The 18596-nt window shown below is 39.1% G+C and overlaps 1 protein-coding gene and 2 pseudogenes across 1 annotated transcript; 2 read left to right on the top strand and 1 right to left on the bottom strand.

The window, feature by feature from the left end:
• Positions 1 to 1170: 1170 nt before the first annotated feature.
• Positions 1171 to 8817, top strand: LOC111331504 (chymotrypsinogen B). Its single transcript, XM_022936627.2, has 9 exons — positions 1171 to 2362; positions 2914 to 2998; positions 3514 to 3651; positions 3973 to 4038; positions 4382 to 4609; positions 5204 to 5401; positions 6269 to 6586; positions 7682 to 7741; positions 8696 to 8817. Exons 2-9 carry the CDS (start codon positions 2944 to 2946, stop codon positions 8701 to 8703), a joined length of 1071 nt encoding a protein of 356 aa, XP_022792362.1. The 5' UTR covers positions 1171 to 2362; positions 2914 to 2943; the 3' UTR covers positions 8704 to 8817.
• A 410-nt stretch (positions 8818 to 9227) lies between these two features.
• Positions 9228 to 12784, bottom strand: LOC148719056 (matrilin-1-like; annotated as a pseudogene).
• Positions 12785 to 16126: 3342 nt separating this feature from the next.
• On the top strand, positions 16127 to 17314 carry LOC111327070 (uncharacterized; annotated as a pseudogene).
• Positions 17315 to 18596: the final 1282 nt, after the last annotated feature.

Genomic DNA, 18596 nt, shown 5'->3' with positions numbered 1-18596 from the left:
GAAGAAAATAGAAACAGCAACACGACAGCGCGCCAATTCCGTTTCGCTTCGCATACTTCTGTCACGCACTCCCCGGTGCACTCATTATTTGTATTTTGACTCGCCTTACGGGCTCGTCAAAATACGGCACAACTCGTAAAAATACTCAGCTATACTACACAGCAACGTCTAATTAGAGATATATATATTACGAGAGTCTCAATGACCGTTAACCGTGAGCTATAGAAAAGGCCAAAACATTTTAATTAGCAGCCATGCTTAAAAATTTAAGCATAAACATTTTCACCATTAGTCGTATAAAAAATACAAATGTAAAATGTTTTCTTTCTAGAATGTGTCATTTTGCGTCATTTTGGGTTAACGTTAGGCGTAAAATCATCTACCCATTGAGACTCTCAATTACATGTCTACAATACATCTCCAAAGCTCAGTTCAGTCATTCAGCCATAATTCAGGTTTATATAGATTCAAGGTGATGGAAAGAGACAAACTTAGTTTTTTTACATTATATTTATCATTAATAGCAGCTGTGCCTTTGCAACCTCTAACTTGAAATGACTAGTACGTCCTATGAAAAGGAATCACCCATATACTTTCCATCTGTTAATGCGTTTGTCTAGATTTTTTTTGGCCAATTCGTCACTCAAGTCACGCTCGATACATCCATTTGTCTCTTTAGATAGCACATAAACAATCAGAAATCTATACAAACAAAATTGAATGAAAAACAGGCAAAGCTGCACTGTCCCTATTAAAGATTTCACTGGAAACCCTGATATATCTCGTTAGTTGACCCATCTTAACCCGTTTTCTTTGTGCTGATTGCAAAATCTTCAGCTAAACAGCTGCTAGTGAATGTTAGAAGAAACATGACTATTGAATTCCACGCTTGAATGAAAGTTTAAGATATGGGCTTTCTTTCAAATTCTGCTCGAAAGCCGGGTGCATCGGGCTGGAAAGACTATTTCCGACAGCCTTTTACCTCAATTGCTTGCGAATAAAGGTAGTCGTCTAGCATTTGATCCAGAGACATGCTGAGTAAACTAAATGCTGCATAATAGCAGATTTTAAAGGAAAGGATGCATGGGAAATCGATTTATCGCTAATGATAAGGACTGCCGGCCCCTCAGATCAGTTTACGCACGAGTGAACGGACGTGCTTATTGAACTTTCGAGTAAAATTTTCTCTGCTCAATTGCTTTCCATGTATAAGAACAACAGGAAACAAAACTTCGGTTACTGATGTGCTTCGTTATCTGCTCAAATGCTAAACTATTTACGCAATAGACAGAACTTTCTATCAGTTTACCGGCTTAGTAACCCACGCAGGAAGTTGGGCAACACGGAGAAAAGTTGTAAAATTAAGAGCCAGAGGCGAGTGTGATTTGCCTACTTTTTCAAGCGTTTTCGAGTGCTATCGAGAATTACATAAAAAATCTTATTTACTTCGCGAAGAGATCCCAAGGTTGCCATCGAATATGAAGTTCAAGTCTTTGCTGCTAGCAATGCAAAGTTTAGACAACAGGAAGAAACAGAAAACATAAAAAAAAATATCCCTGCACTCTAGTACGTGATTACCTTCAATGCTGATCTATACTACACCAACCCTTGTGCGAAAAGAACTTCTGCTTCCTTGCTTTGTGGTTATGCAGTAGTTAACCTCAGTCCATTATTGTAAATCAGTGACGCGAATTATGGTCGTTTGCTTGTCTCTCCTCGATTATAAATGCTTTATAGCAAAATCTTCCACAATTTGATTGTATTTTCAATGGAAAATGATAGGGGTTGCTGGGATACCTAAAAGAGATTTCTGTCAGTAAGAACTGATAAAAATGGCTGAAAATTAGTGGATCGAGTATCCCTTTATAACCACTGATCTTTTTGGTAAAGACAAGTTTTTTTGGCCTTTTTCAAATTTATGATATCACTTCAGAAATGTGAAAAATTCCCGCACAATTACTTCCGAGTTGTAGGAAGAATGATTTACTTAGTTTGTGTTTGAGTGAAAATTACAGATGTGCTCCAGAAACTTCTGCTGAAAAGCAGAGCATAAAGGTAAATACCCAAAATGTCTATTCTGAGGCAGAACCTTTCTTTGAGACATTTCAACCCTGAAATGGGGGTACTAATTTTACATCACAATGATATCTATCGAGCATATCTATCGAGCATAAGTTAACTTCCATTCAAATTTGCGAAAGAAAATAATAGATTTACTTTCAGTGGTAATATGTTTTTGTTCAGCCATTGTTTGGATATGCATAAAAAGGCGCGAGCAAAAAGAGAGAGTAACTTCTCTTTTGGTTTCCAAAGAGGCCTGAAATCACTGAGCTGATTGAAGATCGGAGCAACACATTTTCAAGTGAGTATAACGAGCCTCATAAAACAAACTTCTCTTAGCTAGATCTAGACACTGTGATCTTATCCAAAAAAGGTTTCTGTTATGAAAGATAAAAGAAAACATTTCTCTTGAAGAATTTTAACTCGAAATCAAATATCATCAGCGGAATTCTGAAAAGTTGATTTAGATTGACAATGAATCAGCGTGGCGGCGGAGTAAGTTGAGGACGATATTAGAGTGATATTTTTTCAGTCAGTGAAGCAGGTATACACCAAAGGTGGTCCCAAAAGAGCTCTACACACCTGATCGATGGCGCTTTCGAAGATTTATCCTTTTTTCGTAGGACACTGATGTTTACTTATTTACTTAAAGAGCTACTGTATACACGTGCCCATCTTGTAACATATTACTCCCATGAGCCAACTGTTCGTCATTTTCGATCCATGCCAATCTCCTGCTTGCATATGCTTAACCATCCTTGTTCTTTTTTGACTAATGTTTCTCTCTTACCGTCTCACAATGCGTGGTAAAGCCTTTTACATAAGATGATTTTGTTGCTCTCCACCCTTTAGGATCAATATCTTTGTTGTAAAGACCGAACCATGACAATAAACGCAGGCATTTTACTGCTTGTCCTTACCTGTTGCGCTACCTACGGTAAGTACTCCTTTTCTATTTATAGAAAAACTTAGTGTTGGACGACGTAAGTGTTTATTCTTTTACGTTCGCTCTGAGATCTGCATTTTCAAATACATTTGCAAAGTTAACCTTGGACCAACAAAGGTGAGGATGCTTGTTTGATCCCATAAAGGGCTTTTTGTCACCAAAAGAGAAGAACAGAATTAGTTAAACCTAAAACTATTTTGAGATTTTTCTAGTTTCATTCATACCCAGAAAAATTGTGTTTCTCGTGGAACTTTTTGCAGAAATTGCTGTTTGAGTAGAAAAGATATTTTCCTCTCTTTTTTAAAGGAATTATATTATTGTTTATTGTGGAACCAGAATTTGTGCTAGTTATTGCCGATACAAGTTATTTCGAAACCCCCCCAAGCCTCTTTGCCTTACTTTTCCGTGTAACTTCGTTACAAAAAGAAAAATCTAAGTCCCTTACAGAAGTGAGAAGAGCGTTCCTTTCTTAATAACAATATGAAGAGGTGTACTTTTATTCTCAGCCGTGGCAGCCGTCGTTCAAGAGGACAAGTGTTCGACGGAAAAGCCTTGCATCAACGGAGGCGCTTGCGTTAAAGAAGGTTTTTACGTATGCCTGTGCTCACAAAATTTTACAGGGGACCTATGCCAAACGAAAAAAGGTACCAGTATGAAAACAGATATATTTATTATGACTATTTAACGAAATGAAACGGGTTGGCTTTATTTCATAGTCATCGTCAAGTTGTAGAATTAAGATACTTTATCTATCAAGGTGCCTCTCTCGCCCATCCCCCCCAGGGTTAAATAAATGTCTCTGAAAAAGCCTTCCTTTTCGATTAACGTTATGCATAGAGAATGAAATAAACTCAGTCAGTGTGGGTAATTTGGATCGGTTGCCTACTGTGACGCCCTCTCCATTGAGTTCAACTTTAAGATTTGTTTTGAATAAAAAGTCTCATCGACTGCAATATTTTTTTCAGAAAATAAAGACGTTGAATCAGACACCCTAAACCGTCGACAGCTACTCAAACGTTTCCCAAATGCAGGTACAATGTCACCGCTTTTTTTGCATTTGTTTTACCTATCATTTTTCTAACTGCAAACTACACTTACAATAGTACGCATATACCTCCAAACTGTAAAGAACGAGGGAAATGCGTTTGTAATCTCCACCTTCCATGTTGTCGTGCGTCAATTCAGTAATTATAATAAATTACAGATGACGTCAAAATGAAGTAAGAGCAAAAGAGTGGCACACGAAGCGTTCGGTAAAATGGCAAAGATTTGTTTTATATAATAATGAAGCGAGAAATCTTTCCCCCAATAAATCACATGCAATAACCAATCAAAATGCATGTGTACTTACACTTATCATGTAATATCTCATAGAATATTGCGGTGCGAATGTACCACCTCTCTTCAGAAGAATTATTAATGGACAACATACCCTTCATCCTGCTAGCTGGCCCTGGCTAGTTTCATTGAGAACCCCCCAAGGTCATTTTTGCGGTGGCTCACTTATCAGTCCCGAATGGGTGGTTACAGCTGCTCACTGCTTTTTTGACCGCATTACTCATCAACCTTCAATAGATCAACGGATGCTGCAGGTAGTTTTGGGTAGGTATACACGTAATGGACTGTAAATCGAAATGCAACGTGTTTGGATGTTGGGCACTGGTTGCCCCCCCTAGCTTCACCCCCACTCTCCCTCTCAAAGTGATTTTTGTGTGTGTGAGTTCTTAAGCATTACAAGCACTCCAGGTAAGATTAAGAAGTTGCAATATAAATTGTGGGAAATATAATCACCAAGGGCGACAAGTCGATCAGAACAGCGGCTGCCAAAAAGTAGCTGAGATTTCTGCAGGAAACGAATTTCAACTAGATTCAATGCAACTGAATTACACAATGTACAACTAATTATACCGCCTCTATATTATTTCGGCCACTCAAAGGAAAGGCTTTACCTTGTCACACCTATGAAGTCAGATATGGATGTCGAAGACCTTATGGCAAAAGATGATAATAAAAAAACGGCAAAGGAATAGCACCATCGACTTTAAAGTTGTTTGCTCCATCCATAAAAGTCTTTCTTTTTTGTTGCGGAAGCTATGATATCTCGATTGTCCTGATAGACGAGCTTGAAATGTACTACGGAGGGAGAGCAACATCATCGGTTCACTCGGGATATGCTTTTCTTTATCAATTTTTCAGGTGCCAAGGGTACCAATATGCCTGGTATGCACTTTGGAGTTGCCCAGATAGTTATACATCCAGGGTACCGTCCATTACCGAGTCCAAATGACATTGCCCTTCTAAGGCTCGCTGGCAGGGTAGCCAATTTCCAATTCCCGGCCGTCTGCTTGCCTCACCAAGGAACACCAATCCCTACTGCTAATTGCATGGCTGCTGGTAAGCATATTTGATTAATATTTGATTAACACCAAAAACTGAAAAGAAAAAAAAAACCAGGGGGGAGAGGTACTCCTTCATGCTATAGAACACGAGATAAGCTTCGGATTGGGCTGGGGGGGGGCGAGTATTTGTATTTGTATTTAAAGATTCGTACAGTGTACAGGCGAGAGAACAATAGGACACGTAGTCCCTTACTAGGTTCACCCGCCTAAACAAATCTCAACCCACCCACCCCAGCTCAGGGGAGGACATCCATCACACGTGATCTCGTGCGTGAGAAATTAACGTCTCCCAACCCCTGACCCTGCAGCAGACGGGACCTCCATTCATTCGTCCCTATCCGAGAAGACTAGAATATCTAACCATTTCTTGATGTTATAAAGAGGTAGCATATTCTTCTCAATCATTTTTAAGACCTTGAGTGTTGGTCAGGCCGGGGTCGAACCCTCGGCCTCCCGCACAACAGTCCAGCGCTCTATCCATTGAGCTAACTGGGAGGCGGTAAGCTAACAGGGAGGACTGGGGGGAAACTGGGCTTGAGTAAAGACTTTACCTCGACTCGCTATGATGATGAATATAGCCTAGGTATACTTGAAAAAAAAAACACTTGTCTGTTGCTAATACGTCTAACAGGAGTGCATTCTCTTAGAATTAAGGAAGACATATATCACATGTAATGCTATCACGGGTTTTAGTGGGTGTTACTCGTACAAAAATATGTCTACATTACCAAGATCGACCTGCTCTATCTTTTTCTCTTTTGTTTTTTGTTTTGTTTTGTTTGTTTTGTTTTTTGATTGTGAACATTCCCTGATGCAAATGTGAAAGCACCGTCAAATATTTAAACTATTATCCATTCATCAGGTTGGGGACGTCATATACCTGGAATTCATCCGTTCCCGTTCACCCCAGCAGTTCTTCAACATGCACCAATGCCAATTCAGCACGTATTTAGATGTGGTGGCGTCGGCTTGATCAATCCTCGCCTTCAGTTGTGTGCAGGAGGAACAGGAACTAGTACATGCGAAGGCGACAGCGGCGGTCCTTTGATTTGTCAAGACAATGGATACTGGGTCCTCCAAGGGATCACCTCCTTTGGAGCCCCGTCGTGCAGTCCTCATGAATCCAGCGTGTACACTCGGGTCAATTCTTTCGTAAACTGGATCCAAGCAACCATTGCAGGTACAAAGTTTTAGCTAATGACCCACGATATGTTTGACCGAGTACGCCTGCTCGAGGCTTACATATGTCTTTTTGGCTTTCCCTTTCTTTTGGTTAGTTTCAACCAGTTTATAGCTGTGTAAAGACAATTTATCGAATTAGCTGATGAGTTTCTTGTTTCACTGTAGAGCGCTTTGTGTTGTAAAACAAGAAAGTAAAGAAATACAACAGCCATTATCTCCAGGGACAACTGAGATCTCGTAAGCTGATTTCAAATCAAAATTCGAATCCGAATTGAAGCACTAGATGTGATTAGTTGAGAAATGTGGAGCAAGTTTTCTGAATCAATTAAAGAGCGAAGCCGAGTTAGTTGAAAGCGACCCCGGGAGATTTGTAAAGGACATTTGATTTTCTTGAATCACAAGATATGCCTCAATCTCAACCTCAAGATGACATTTGCAGATTTCATAAACATCTTATTGAGGGCGCAGTGGAGAGAGGAGGCTCGTACTTGTCATGGCCGTACAAACGGAGCTTTCGTCGTTAAGTCATACATCAGACCAAAGAGTATCCAAACGAAAGAAAATAAAAGTAGATGGAGGTTATAAAAATTACTAGAGACTAGGGCCAGGTTGGTCAAAGCTGGGTTAAGATAACCCAGGGTAGCTTGGAAGTTGATTTCAGATCTGAAAGCCTTAAAAGAAAATTCAGTTTTACTATTTTTGTCTACAATTTGATGATTGGATGCTCTAAAAATAATAAGAATTAAACTATTCCAAAAAGGTTCTTGAATAGAGAAATGATGAAAACTGGATTAAAATTTAACCCTAAGTTAGCGCTAATCGGCCATTAAACCAGCTGGACCCATATCACTGACAGGTTTCTTTTCAACCTTCCTCTGTTAAATATTACCGCCTAGATTTTCTAAATTTCTTTGAAAGAGAAATCTTTCTCTTTCAAAACCAAAAAACACGACCGTTTTTGTTGGACATCACCCGTGCATAAACGCAAACTATGTGTACTGTACAACACAATGTGTATTGCGTACTATAAATGCAGGTCGTAGGTGTGCCTTGGTGAATGAAAACAATTACAACTATTTCTGTTCCGTCATAGGACCAATGCCAGGACCAGGCGTGCCTCCCTTTAATGTATTTCCACTTCATCCAATTCAAGGTAAAGTACTTCAACATAGGTGCTAGCTGGTGTGGGTATTGTACTATACTAAGGTGTGCCTTGATGGTTGAAATTAACTCACTGAGTTACTTGTATTCCGTTATAGGACCAATGCCAGGACCAGGTTTGCTGCCCCCCTACTAGGGGGCGGCAAACCTGTATTTCAACTCAGGCATTAGTTCTTTTTCACCCAGTCTCATTCATTCGGTCCTATAATTCTGTTTACCAGTTACACTGAGTACGTTGTGTTGAGAATATTCGATTTCCTACTGTGTTCATGATTCCGTCTTACATAGCATGTAATCGAATTTTATCTTCAATTCACTAAAGTATCTTTTTTGCAATGGGTAAGTCATTAGGTGCAGATACAAAATTCAAATCCTTTGAACACTAAGAGTGGCTTGTATCTAATTTCGCCTTACATTCTCACCCCTGAATCAAACATTAAGGTCATGAGAATAAAGAAAATGATCACCAACTAAAGAGGCTCTTGATCGTTAAACAAATTTTCCTTGTCAGCACCTTAAGAAATGTATGAGGAACAGTATGGAGAATATAGATACTGATGTTAGGGTGTACTGAAAAGGCGAAGCAAGTGGCTCATGATCACAACTGGTGAACAATGATAAAATGAAAAAGTCTGGTTATCAAGTGAAAGTGGTTGCTTATTCTTTGTATTTAAAGCACAGTGTTCTGAGGCTTGAAAAAAATGCAAACAAACGGAAAAAAAGTCAAATAAGAACACACTAGCAACGTTGAAAACACAAGCATTTTTCAAACTCTGCAGTTTTTTATATTTGCACCTCATCAAACAGATAAATGAGTAATGCAATATTTGTAGTGAATGATTATTACCATGGTTTTCCTCGTCTGCTTTTCTAACTGTCCTGAACGAATTACTTCTATTTATGTTGAACTTTTACCATGAACTAACCGACTTTAACTAATTTTCAGGTCGCTGATCTGCCAAGGGAGCGCAAAAGTTGTCCATGGAGCAGCCTATTTGTAGACGGTGGTGATCATTGTATCGAGTTTACCGCACGTAACAGTTAATAAATGATGGCATTACTCCACGAGCTAATCAAGAACTCTTTGTTTCCCCTAGATTCTCTAAAGCTGACATATAGGCACAACTAGTCTCTCCTCAGGAAGAATTTTTGAAACGCTTTGAACCCTTCCTTCCGCAGTTTCCTATCGAATATTTGCGCAATATGAAAGTAGGTGCTGCAAGTAACCATGAATTCTTGCGTTTCTTTTTCATAAGAAGTTTCCTCAAAATTCCTCAAAATTTTCCCTAGAATGTGAAACCATGATTATGTGCCCTTAATGAGCCAGTATGAGCCTAATATACGAGACTCCAGCTCGGAATATGAAGATGCGCTCACAAAAAAGTCCTGAACGCCTTTTTTCGCTTACGGCATTTTGCGACGCAAAAGTTTTGGAGACCGTTTGTGACAATTTTCCTTAAGCTGTTTCTGGGGTGAGACTATTTACAAATTCTGCTTAAAATAAAATCAACAACTCCGTTTATATATTTAGCACCCTTTAGCCGAATGAAATGGTCCTTGATCGGTTTGCTTGATAAGTATTTCAACTCTTCGTCTCCCATTCTGTTAGAGACTCCAACTGCTATGACTTCAATTCCTCTTCTTTTGATTTCATCAGCTCTCATTTTAACTACCTCGGGTCCGATGAAACTAAATCCATCCGTAATGAAAATAACAACTTATTTTACTCCTAAAAAGAAACAAAACGATTGGAAAGTGAAATAAAATTGCGACTTTTTCACGAAACATTCCCGGGGGTTACTCGATATACTCCTGGGTGGGGAGGTGCGGCGCGGCCCCTCATACCCTGACCCTGTTTAAGACAAATATCGCTGATTTTCCCCCCCGGTTTAAGACAGAATTCCGATTTTTTTATACCCTGTTTAAGACATTAAATGTGCCTGGTATCAATGCCAAAATCAACGGAATTCAATATTAATTAAAATTAGAGCTTGTAAAAAATTTTGCTGTTTGTCTTCCAAGAAAAGATATTCTGTTTAAGACAAAAATTGATAAATCGTTACCCTGATTAAGACAAAAAATGATAAATTCGATACCCTGTTTAAGACAAAAATCTCGAAAAACATACCCTGGCTGACCGCACGTCCCCATTAAGCTCTTATAAGGGAGTACCCCCCCCCCCCCGGGGAAACGTTACAGTGCACATTTAATTCTCCTCAATCAGGTAATGCTTGCCGGAGAGGGAGCTTCCTAACCAGAGAATTAAAAAAATTATAATTTCTTGGTAATGGACAACCCTCCGCTCAACGTAACAAACAGAAATCTTGTAACTCGTGTCTAATATTAAAGTTTCTTGAAAGTTTCCCCCTCCACCCCAAAGCAATGTTACTTGGTGGTTCCCATTTTTTAACACTAGGAAAACTGAAATTGGGGAGAGCACTACAGAAAAAAATTCAAAAAAGTAGTAGAGGGTAAAATTAACAATCAACTTTGCGTCTGAAAATTTAATATCTCAGAGGTCTTTTTTCTTCCATCCTTTTCATTCTTTCAGAATAGCTGCCGTATCTATTATTTTGTGATATTTATAAGTACTGTATACGCACAATTAACACTGACACTTCAACAAGAGACATTTGCAATGATCTAATCTTTAGCTTGGTCTTACTCGTCTTCTTTAGGACTTGTCATTGGAGATTATAAGTGTACCTCAACATTTCTTAGATGGTAAGCACCCAAACAGGTTCCACAACAGACATTACGCGCTGCTTAAATCAAAAGGAGTTAAATATATAACTTCTCAACATGAGAGATGTCTTTTTTTCTCTTTGTTGTCTTGTATAAATCGAGTTTTCAAGTCTTGGTTCGGTGTCTTTGCTCAACGTAAAAGAAAAAAAAAGATAACCCTCTGCAGTTGACAAAGAAGTTAATTTACCATTTCTTTCGGTGAAGTAGAACGATTTTCATCACAAACTACAAATTAAGACGTCATAGATGTCCAATTTTGAAATCTTCATTTTTAAAAGAATTTAAGATGTTTTGGGTCCGCTGAAGGTTAATTATTAAATGTTTGTTTTTTAATTCTCTTCACGAGAAATAATACCCACAACTGGACCGTCATAAGCGAATTGGGAATTCCTAAAATGTTTCTGTTTAATTGAGAGTATTTGACCAGGAGACAAAGAAAAAGGAACATCGTGGAAACAAGAATACCAGCATGATTCTTATGTATAGTAAAGCAAAACGACCTAGGATACCCCTAGTGTAGAACTTTCCAGCTTAAAAAAAAAATTCCTTCTTACTCTGGCTTCTTTGCTTAAGTTTAGGATAAAAGAAGTTGGGAAGGAAGTAGACCGCGTGGCAGGCGGTTTTGTGTGCACTCAGCATTCTTTCCAAGCTTCCCCAAATCATTTACCCAATGCAACTCAAGTCTCGCCCAGCTCAGAAGGCGAACATGTCTCTCATGGCTTCGCCCTTCATCGATTAAGCGAATAGGCCATTTTCAGTGAATCAAAATTCAAACTTGGCTCCGAGGCTTGAGGGAATAAAAACAAAAGAACTCACTTCAAGGTTGAGGGATGAACAATTAATCTCTTTTGTTTCATTCCCGCCTTGCCTTGGAGCTATGTTAGAATTTTTAGACATCGAAAATGACCTATTGGCAAAAATACTCACCAGGCTCTTCGATTCTCGATCCAGACTTTCGTACAACCACTTCAGTGTTGATTGCTTGCAGAGTTTTTGCCGTCCCTGTAGCGGCCTCTTCGTAGAAAATGCTGTTGACAATGTTTTCCAGTGCGTGATAGTTTCTTTGGTCCCTAAATCTTGATAATATCTTAATAGACTGTGAGTACGCCACGAGTGACACACGGACTCTGTTTCTAGATATAGCGATGCGGCTTGTAAGGGCCTTGGGAAAGTCCTTAGAAATGTTGAAACTTTCCTCACATATATACGCAGAGGCATCAAGAATGATAGCCAAGTCAATCTTTTTTGTTGCAAATTCCTGTTTGTCTTGTTATAAATTGAGATTAATCTACTTTAGAAGTTTGCATAGCGTTTTTGACTAAATATAGACCCCTTAACACTGACCCGATCTGAGAAACTTGACAACCACTCATTTATTTTTCCTTAGTTTGGCTTATCGAATAGCTTATCTTGTTCTTCGTAGATTTTCCTCTTTCATCTAGTTTAACGTAATTCTTCTTCCTCTAAATGTGTTGGCCCAGCTCGTATACATCGAGTTTAGATACACGCTTGGCCACCTTGTGGTGAACTGCAGGTGTTCCTAACAGCTGGTTTTTGGTTTTTAGCAGTTAGGAGCTAACCTTACACCTTCCCCCTCACACGTGCACGACATCGCATGCAATTATTTGAAAAATCCACTATCATTTGAAGTCTTCCTTCGTTCTGTTGATTTCCAACATCTTAAGAAAGATGAAACATGAAGTGGCTGATAGTTAAACAACTTTCTACCAAAGGACAGAAAGGACTCAAAAGTTGATAACGTTTTACACATTTCAACGAATTAATCGTTATGATTCCGTAAAACGTTCAATAAAGACGTTTGTACAATTTGTTTAGAAGAGCTCTATTGTACTACATATTACTAAGCCTGATCAACCGAAGCCAAGGGGTCAATTAAGATTTAAAGAACAAAATATTTTGGAACAAATTTCATCTGTCTTTTCACAGTATTTTTTAACAACCGTCGAAAGCTCAACCCTTCTTTGGACTTAATTGAAGTTGCTTTGCCTAACCTATGCTTTCCTTTTTACCTGCATTTTGACAACCTGTAGATATTGAGGTATGTGATGTAGCAATTTTAGTTTTTAATAACAGCTACCTCTTGACATATTCCTTTCTAGTTCCCAAATCATTCGACAGTTCGGCTTTAGAAGAAAATTATCGAAATCACGCCTTCTCTAAGTTCATTACTTTTTCCAGCTCGGCAATGGCAATAAAATCAAAGATGAACCATCTTACCTTGTGCAAATAGAAACCTCATTGCTAGCACCAAAACGATGAAAATGACCATCTTCACGACCATGCAAATGTTGAAATCTATTGCTTCCATTCATTGGCGTTTAATAGCCCTTATTCCGCCCTTATTCCAGTTCTGCGTGTGCGGTGTAGTTGGACAGCGGCTTCCTGTATTAGTACACACAAAAGCGAGGCTATCGGATCAAGCTTTCTCGAAGATTACAGAAGTTGTGAAGTCGACTTTAGCATGAGCGTCGAAAATGTTGCATTATTTTCAAAATAAGCATTTTTATCTGCCGAAGAGAAAGTGAAAATATTAAGCGGTAAGTGTCCTGGTGATGCTACAAAGGAAAGGTTGAATTAATGGCTTTCGTATCGTAAAGGAACTGCCGAAGATGGAAGTGTTGGATCGACACTGAGCTTCGAAACCAGTGCTAGTTCAAAGGTGAGTTTATAATATTTATTTAAATCTTGGCATTTTTACCCTGATGATAAATCGTTACAGAATCGTAATGTCTGTGCACCTTTTCTTTAAAATAAGGTTATATGCTACATCAAGAACGGATGGGATGACGATTTTCTTAAAAAGTGGCAGCACTTGGCATGTAAACAAGTGAGTGAAGCGAGCAAAACTACTAGTACCACCGCAGCTGTTACAAGCAGTGGTCTTCCTGATTCTGTGGATTCGAGTGGATCTTTGAGCACGATTGGATCTGTGTTTTCGATGCTCTTCAGTTGCTCATCGATGACATTAATGTCGACATTCGTATCCTTACTCACATTGAGACATCTCGCAGTCAGTTCTCTTCTTTGTTGTTGTTGTTGCTGCTTGTCGATCATAAGGTATTTTCCTCCGTGGCTTTTCAGCGGAGAAAATAAACTTCGTAGGTATAGCGTCCGGTTTGAGTCGCATTCGCTGTTCTCCAAGGGACTTTACAAAGCACTCAGGCTCAAAATGCTTGCTACATAGGTAGGAATTTATGTTTAACTGAGTGTTCTCCCTTCGGATTTTTACCAGCCATTTCTAGAGAAGATCTTTGTTTAATAGCGGCAAGAAATTCCATGCGAGGCCGCAACAATCTTCTTTTGAACTCCGGCTCGTACAGCCAAAGGCTATAAAGTGTCTAACCATCACGTTTCACCTAAACTTTAACAGCCATGTAATATTTTCTACACTCCTGCTAGTAATCTTCAGGGAAGCTTGACCCGATAGCCTCGATTTCGCATACACAACCAAAGGATCATCAGTGAAATGTTATAAAATATTATTCATCACTGATGGTTCATCAAGTCGTGAAGTACCTGCCCTCTCCATTGTTAACTTGATTGGCTGGTAAAGAGAGTCACAACCCATTAGTAATAATTTAAGTTAAAGTTTGCGGATTTTCGTTGATTCAAAGTAATTAAGACGCAGTTAAAGTTCAGGTAAGAGCTTTACAATGTTTAGGCCAATAACAGGTTCCACCTGCACGTTGAGTGCCATCGTACGTATTTTCGCATATTCTGAGTACCGGTAACTAAAAAATAAATCCACGCTCTCAGATAGCGTAACGTCACATGGTGTCAGTAGGCTACTTTGCGCACAAAAAAAAAAGATGGCTAATCTGCGAAATATGATTCCCGCGTAATTAATATGCAGGAACTTATAATGTCAGATTGAGAATGGCCAGTCAATGTTCTGTGGACAAATGTTATCATAAATTAAAAAGTATTTGACTTCTTAGATTACAAGTCATACATGAACTTGATGGCACGGCACACCTCCATTGAATCAATTGCAAGAGCTTAACCCGTTAACCCTTAAGAGTGACTGACATCTAATTTCTCCTTCCAATATCACCCCTGAATCAAACATTATGGTTATGAGAATGAAGGAAATGATCCCCACCTCGAGAAGTTCTTGACTGTAAGTTACACAAATTCTCTTTGTTGGCACCTTAGAAAGTGTATGGAGAACAGTATGGGTTACATTCCCAACAAAGCCCACGACTGATACTCATAGTCTGTAATAATTGCACGGATACTGAGAATGCTTGAGATTTGAGATCTGAAGGTTTTCTATCTAATCCGTAATTCAATTTGATCACTCCAGTTGCTCTGGCAACGAGATTTGATTTATGATTGATATTACAGTGCTCGCTTGAGAAAAATTACCCACATTTAATTTTCTACAAAAGGCAATGACAGTTTGAGTGACTCGAAACCACCCTATTAACAAAAATTGCTTTTGGCACTTTTCAGTTCCTAACACATTGGCAGATAAGGTAATTAAGTAGTATCAACTAAGTTGAAATTGTTAATTGGCCACCGTAAAGAGTTAAAAAGCTGAGGTTTCGACCGTTAGCCCTTTGTCACTCTGAAGAAGGGCTAACGCTCGAAACGTCAGCTTTTTAAGAGAAAATGCACAAAACTAACGGTTCAAATTGATAAAATCGCGGCCACGGTCAAAAATAAAATCTACCTTCATTTTAAATTTTAGGTAACTATTAACGAGTTTTCAAAGGTTTCGGGTCTTATTTTTCAAAGTACCGCAGAATTTCGGAAATATTTGAGAAAATCGATTTCGAGCTCTCCATGGCCAAAAATAGCTGTATAATTAGCCAAAATAAGCAGTCGCAAGAACGTCCTCGCGACTTTGGTAGAAGACATAACATCGGAAATTAATAATCCATGTCAAAATTAGAAGTATTAAGGACTTTATTGATGCCTGTTTTTTGGTTGTAGGCTATACTTCTACCAACGAAAAACAAAATCTTTAATGGCGATTTGATAATAACCTGAATAAAACATAGGTTTACCGTCTAATTACAAACCGAAATTTCGATATGTGGCCATTCCCCAATCGGGTTCATCTTATGGCTATTGAGTACCCAAGTGCTCTTCTTCCAAGAAATATAATGATTGGTTTGGGTTTTTTCCCGAACGCTTTATAAAACGCCAGCAAAATCTGAATATTTTGATAAGAATTTACACAATTAGCATATTGCCATTGTACGATGGCCCAGTGGGGTTACAGTCCAGTTTTAATTTTTGACGGTGCAGTTAATTTTTAAAGGTCCAGTTAATTTTTGACAGTCCAGTTAATTTTTGACAGTCCAGTTAATTTTTGACAGTCCAGGTTTATTTTTTTCGACAGTCCAGTTTTATTTCTTGACAGTACAGTTTCATTTTTTGGGTCACAGCCCAGTTTTATTTTTTGACAGTCTAGTTTTAATTTTTTGACAGTCTAGTTTTACTTTTTGGGTCACGGTCCAGTTTTATTTTTTGACAGTCCAGTTTTATTTTTTGAGTAGTCACCAGATCTCCCTCGATTAAACCTTCATCTACTTTGCTGTACACTGAAAGGGCGGGAATTTTAATTTTCCGCCATTTTCATTCCAAAGTACAAAAGTACAAAATGCCGTTACCAACATATACGCCATGCATGAGCGACAGTGATAATTCTGACGGAAATAAGCTGGAACTTACATCACAGTACCTCAAACAAGGCTACAGCAATCTGGAAATACTTGAATTTTTGACACTCCACGACATAGCTATCAGTTAATCAACCCTGAAAAGACGTCTTCCATCTTTAGCCCCGTCGAGAAGATCACCATATCTGATGATCAACTGAAGAATGCCATCGAGAAGGAACTTGAATTGGGATACCGTAAGATGTGGTCCAGGTTAAGAAAGAAGGGGGTTACATATTGTTAAAAGAGCAACCGTCATGACGTGTCTCAGAGAACTCGATCCTGATGGCGTGGATAGCAGACGAAAAAAGAGGCTGCGTCGAAGGGCTTACCACTCGAAAGGACCGAGTTTCATATGGCATATCGATGGCAACGATAGATGAAAGTCCTATGGCTTCAGCGTGCATGGATGTATCGATGGCTTTTGACGAGGGCTTATTTGGCTGGAGTGGGCACCACAAACAAAAACCCAAAAGTGATTGCAAAATACTATCTGGACACTGTAAAGCAGTCAGGTGGCGTACCAAGAAAGATCAGACCGGATGATGGAACTGAAAACAGTTTCATCAAGAAAATCCATACTTATCTTAGGTCTTCACACGATGATGATAATGCCGGTGAGAGATGCTCATTGGCAGATCAACAGCAAACCAAAGAATTGAAGCCTATGGGTCTCAACTTATAAAAGATGGCCGTGGTTGGTGGATACATTTTTTCAAAGATTTGTCAGACTTGGGCCTATTTAATGGCTCTGACACTGTTCGCCAGGATTGTATTCAATTTTGCTTCATGAAAATATTCAGACAAGAGCTTTATCAAGTTGCTGAAATGTGGAATGAACATCAAACAGCATCAAGCAAACTTGGTAACAGCAGTGTTCCTAGAGGAAAACCCCGACTGCATGTATTTCCTGCCCCACCTCTACAACACAGAGGACTTCAAAGAAGACATTGATCTCATGAACTAGAAGAGTTTATAATGATAATTCAGCCATGTGTTCTGCTGAATTTAGTGAAGAGTTTGAGGAGTTTGCATTAACAGTATTGAATGTTCTTGGACTGAGCTTACCACAAGATGTTAACGAAGGACTTGATGTCTATCTGCGACTAATTCAAGAGATTGAGAAGTGAACGTAACAAACGAGCTTTTCTGATGCAATGCTAGGTTTCCAGATTTCCTTGGTTCAACTGACCTGTCGTAATTGTATAGAAGTAGAGAGGAGAGGTACTTTCAAGTATCTATTATCTCTCCTCTGCAAATCTATCTAAAAAACATTTTCATGGCCTGCTCTTTTGCCAAGAGTTATATTATTGCAGTAAATGGTTTGAACCCGGGGGTAACATGTGAAGGTGTAGTCTGATCGTCCGGGTGAGTGTAGTCCTGAGAAGGACTGTTGTCGGTGGCAGTGACTGACGTTTCGACAACCTGTGCGGAAGTCATCATCAGAGTCAAGTGAATGATTGTTGTCAGTAGAATGTTCTTATTCCAGTTCGTGTGAAATGATCGGTTGGTTTTGCCGTGATGTTATTGGCTGTAAGACTCAAGTGACGTAAGTCGTTCGTGATTGGTCTGTTTCGGTCTGTCGGTAAAGCTAGGTTGTTCTTTTTCGGTCGTTTGTGATGTTTATGTCGTGAATGAGTCGTTTGTATGGGGCGGGTAGTTGTTGACATCTGTTTAGGGGAGTCTGTTCTAAGTTAGTAAAACCTCACAACAAGTTAGAAACCTCACAACAAGACTGACTGAACACAGACGGGCGACGAGGAAAGGTGATGTCAGCAATCACATTGCTGAACACCATCGACTTACCAACCACAACATTGACTGGGACTCTGCGCAATGCCTAACCTACAGCACTGACTATTTTCAACGACTGACTCTGGAAAGCTGGTTTACTAACTTAGAACAGACTCCCCTAAACAGATGTCAACAACTACCCGCCCCATACAAACGACTCATTCACGACATAAACATCACAAACGACCGAAAAAGAACAACCTAGCTTTACCGACAGACCGAAACAGACCAATCACGAACGACTTACGTCACTTGAGTCTTACAGCCAATAACATCACGGCAAAACCAACCGATCATTTCACACGAACTGGAATAAGAACATTCTACTGACAACAATCATTCACTTGACTCTGATGATGACTTCCGCACAGGTTGTCGAAACGTCAGTCACTGCCACCGACAACAGTCCTTCTCAGGACTACACTCACCCGGACGATCAGACTACACCTTCACAGTTATATTATTGTTGCACTTCTTTCTGTAAAAACAGAATGCTTATGATATGAAAATAAAGCAACACGCAAACACTGGAAAATCTCAATATCCTTTAATAATAGCATATACATCTTGGAATATTCTGTCCAAGCGCATACTGACAACTTAATTACCGAAATCCTA

The sequence above is a fragment of the Stylophora pistillata genome, chromosome 12 (assembly GCF_964205215.1).
Source record: "Stylophora pistillata chromosome 12, jaStyPist1.2, whole genome shotgun sequence".
Classification (NCBI taxonomy): domain Eukaryota; kingdom Metazoa; phylum Cnidaria; class Anthozoa; order Scleractinia; family Pocilloporidae; genus Stylophora; species Stylophora pistillata.
This window is presented reverse-complemented; position numbering and strand designations above follow the sequence as displayed.

Coding starts and splice junctions, on each gene's coding strand:
- LOC111331504 (XM_022936627.2), top strand. CDS start 2,944: ATGACAATAAACGCAGGCATTTTACTGCTTGTCCTTACCTGTTGCGCT. Junction 2,999..3,513: donor TACCTGTTGCGCTACCTACG/GTAAGTACTCCT, acceptor TTTTATTCTCAG/CCGTGGCAGCCGTCGTTCAA. Junction 4,610..5,203: donor GATGCTGCAGGTAGTTTTGG/GTAGGTATACAC, acceptor TCAATTTTTCAG/GTGCCAAGGGTACCAATATG.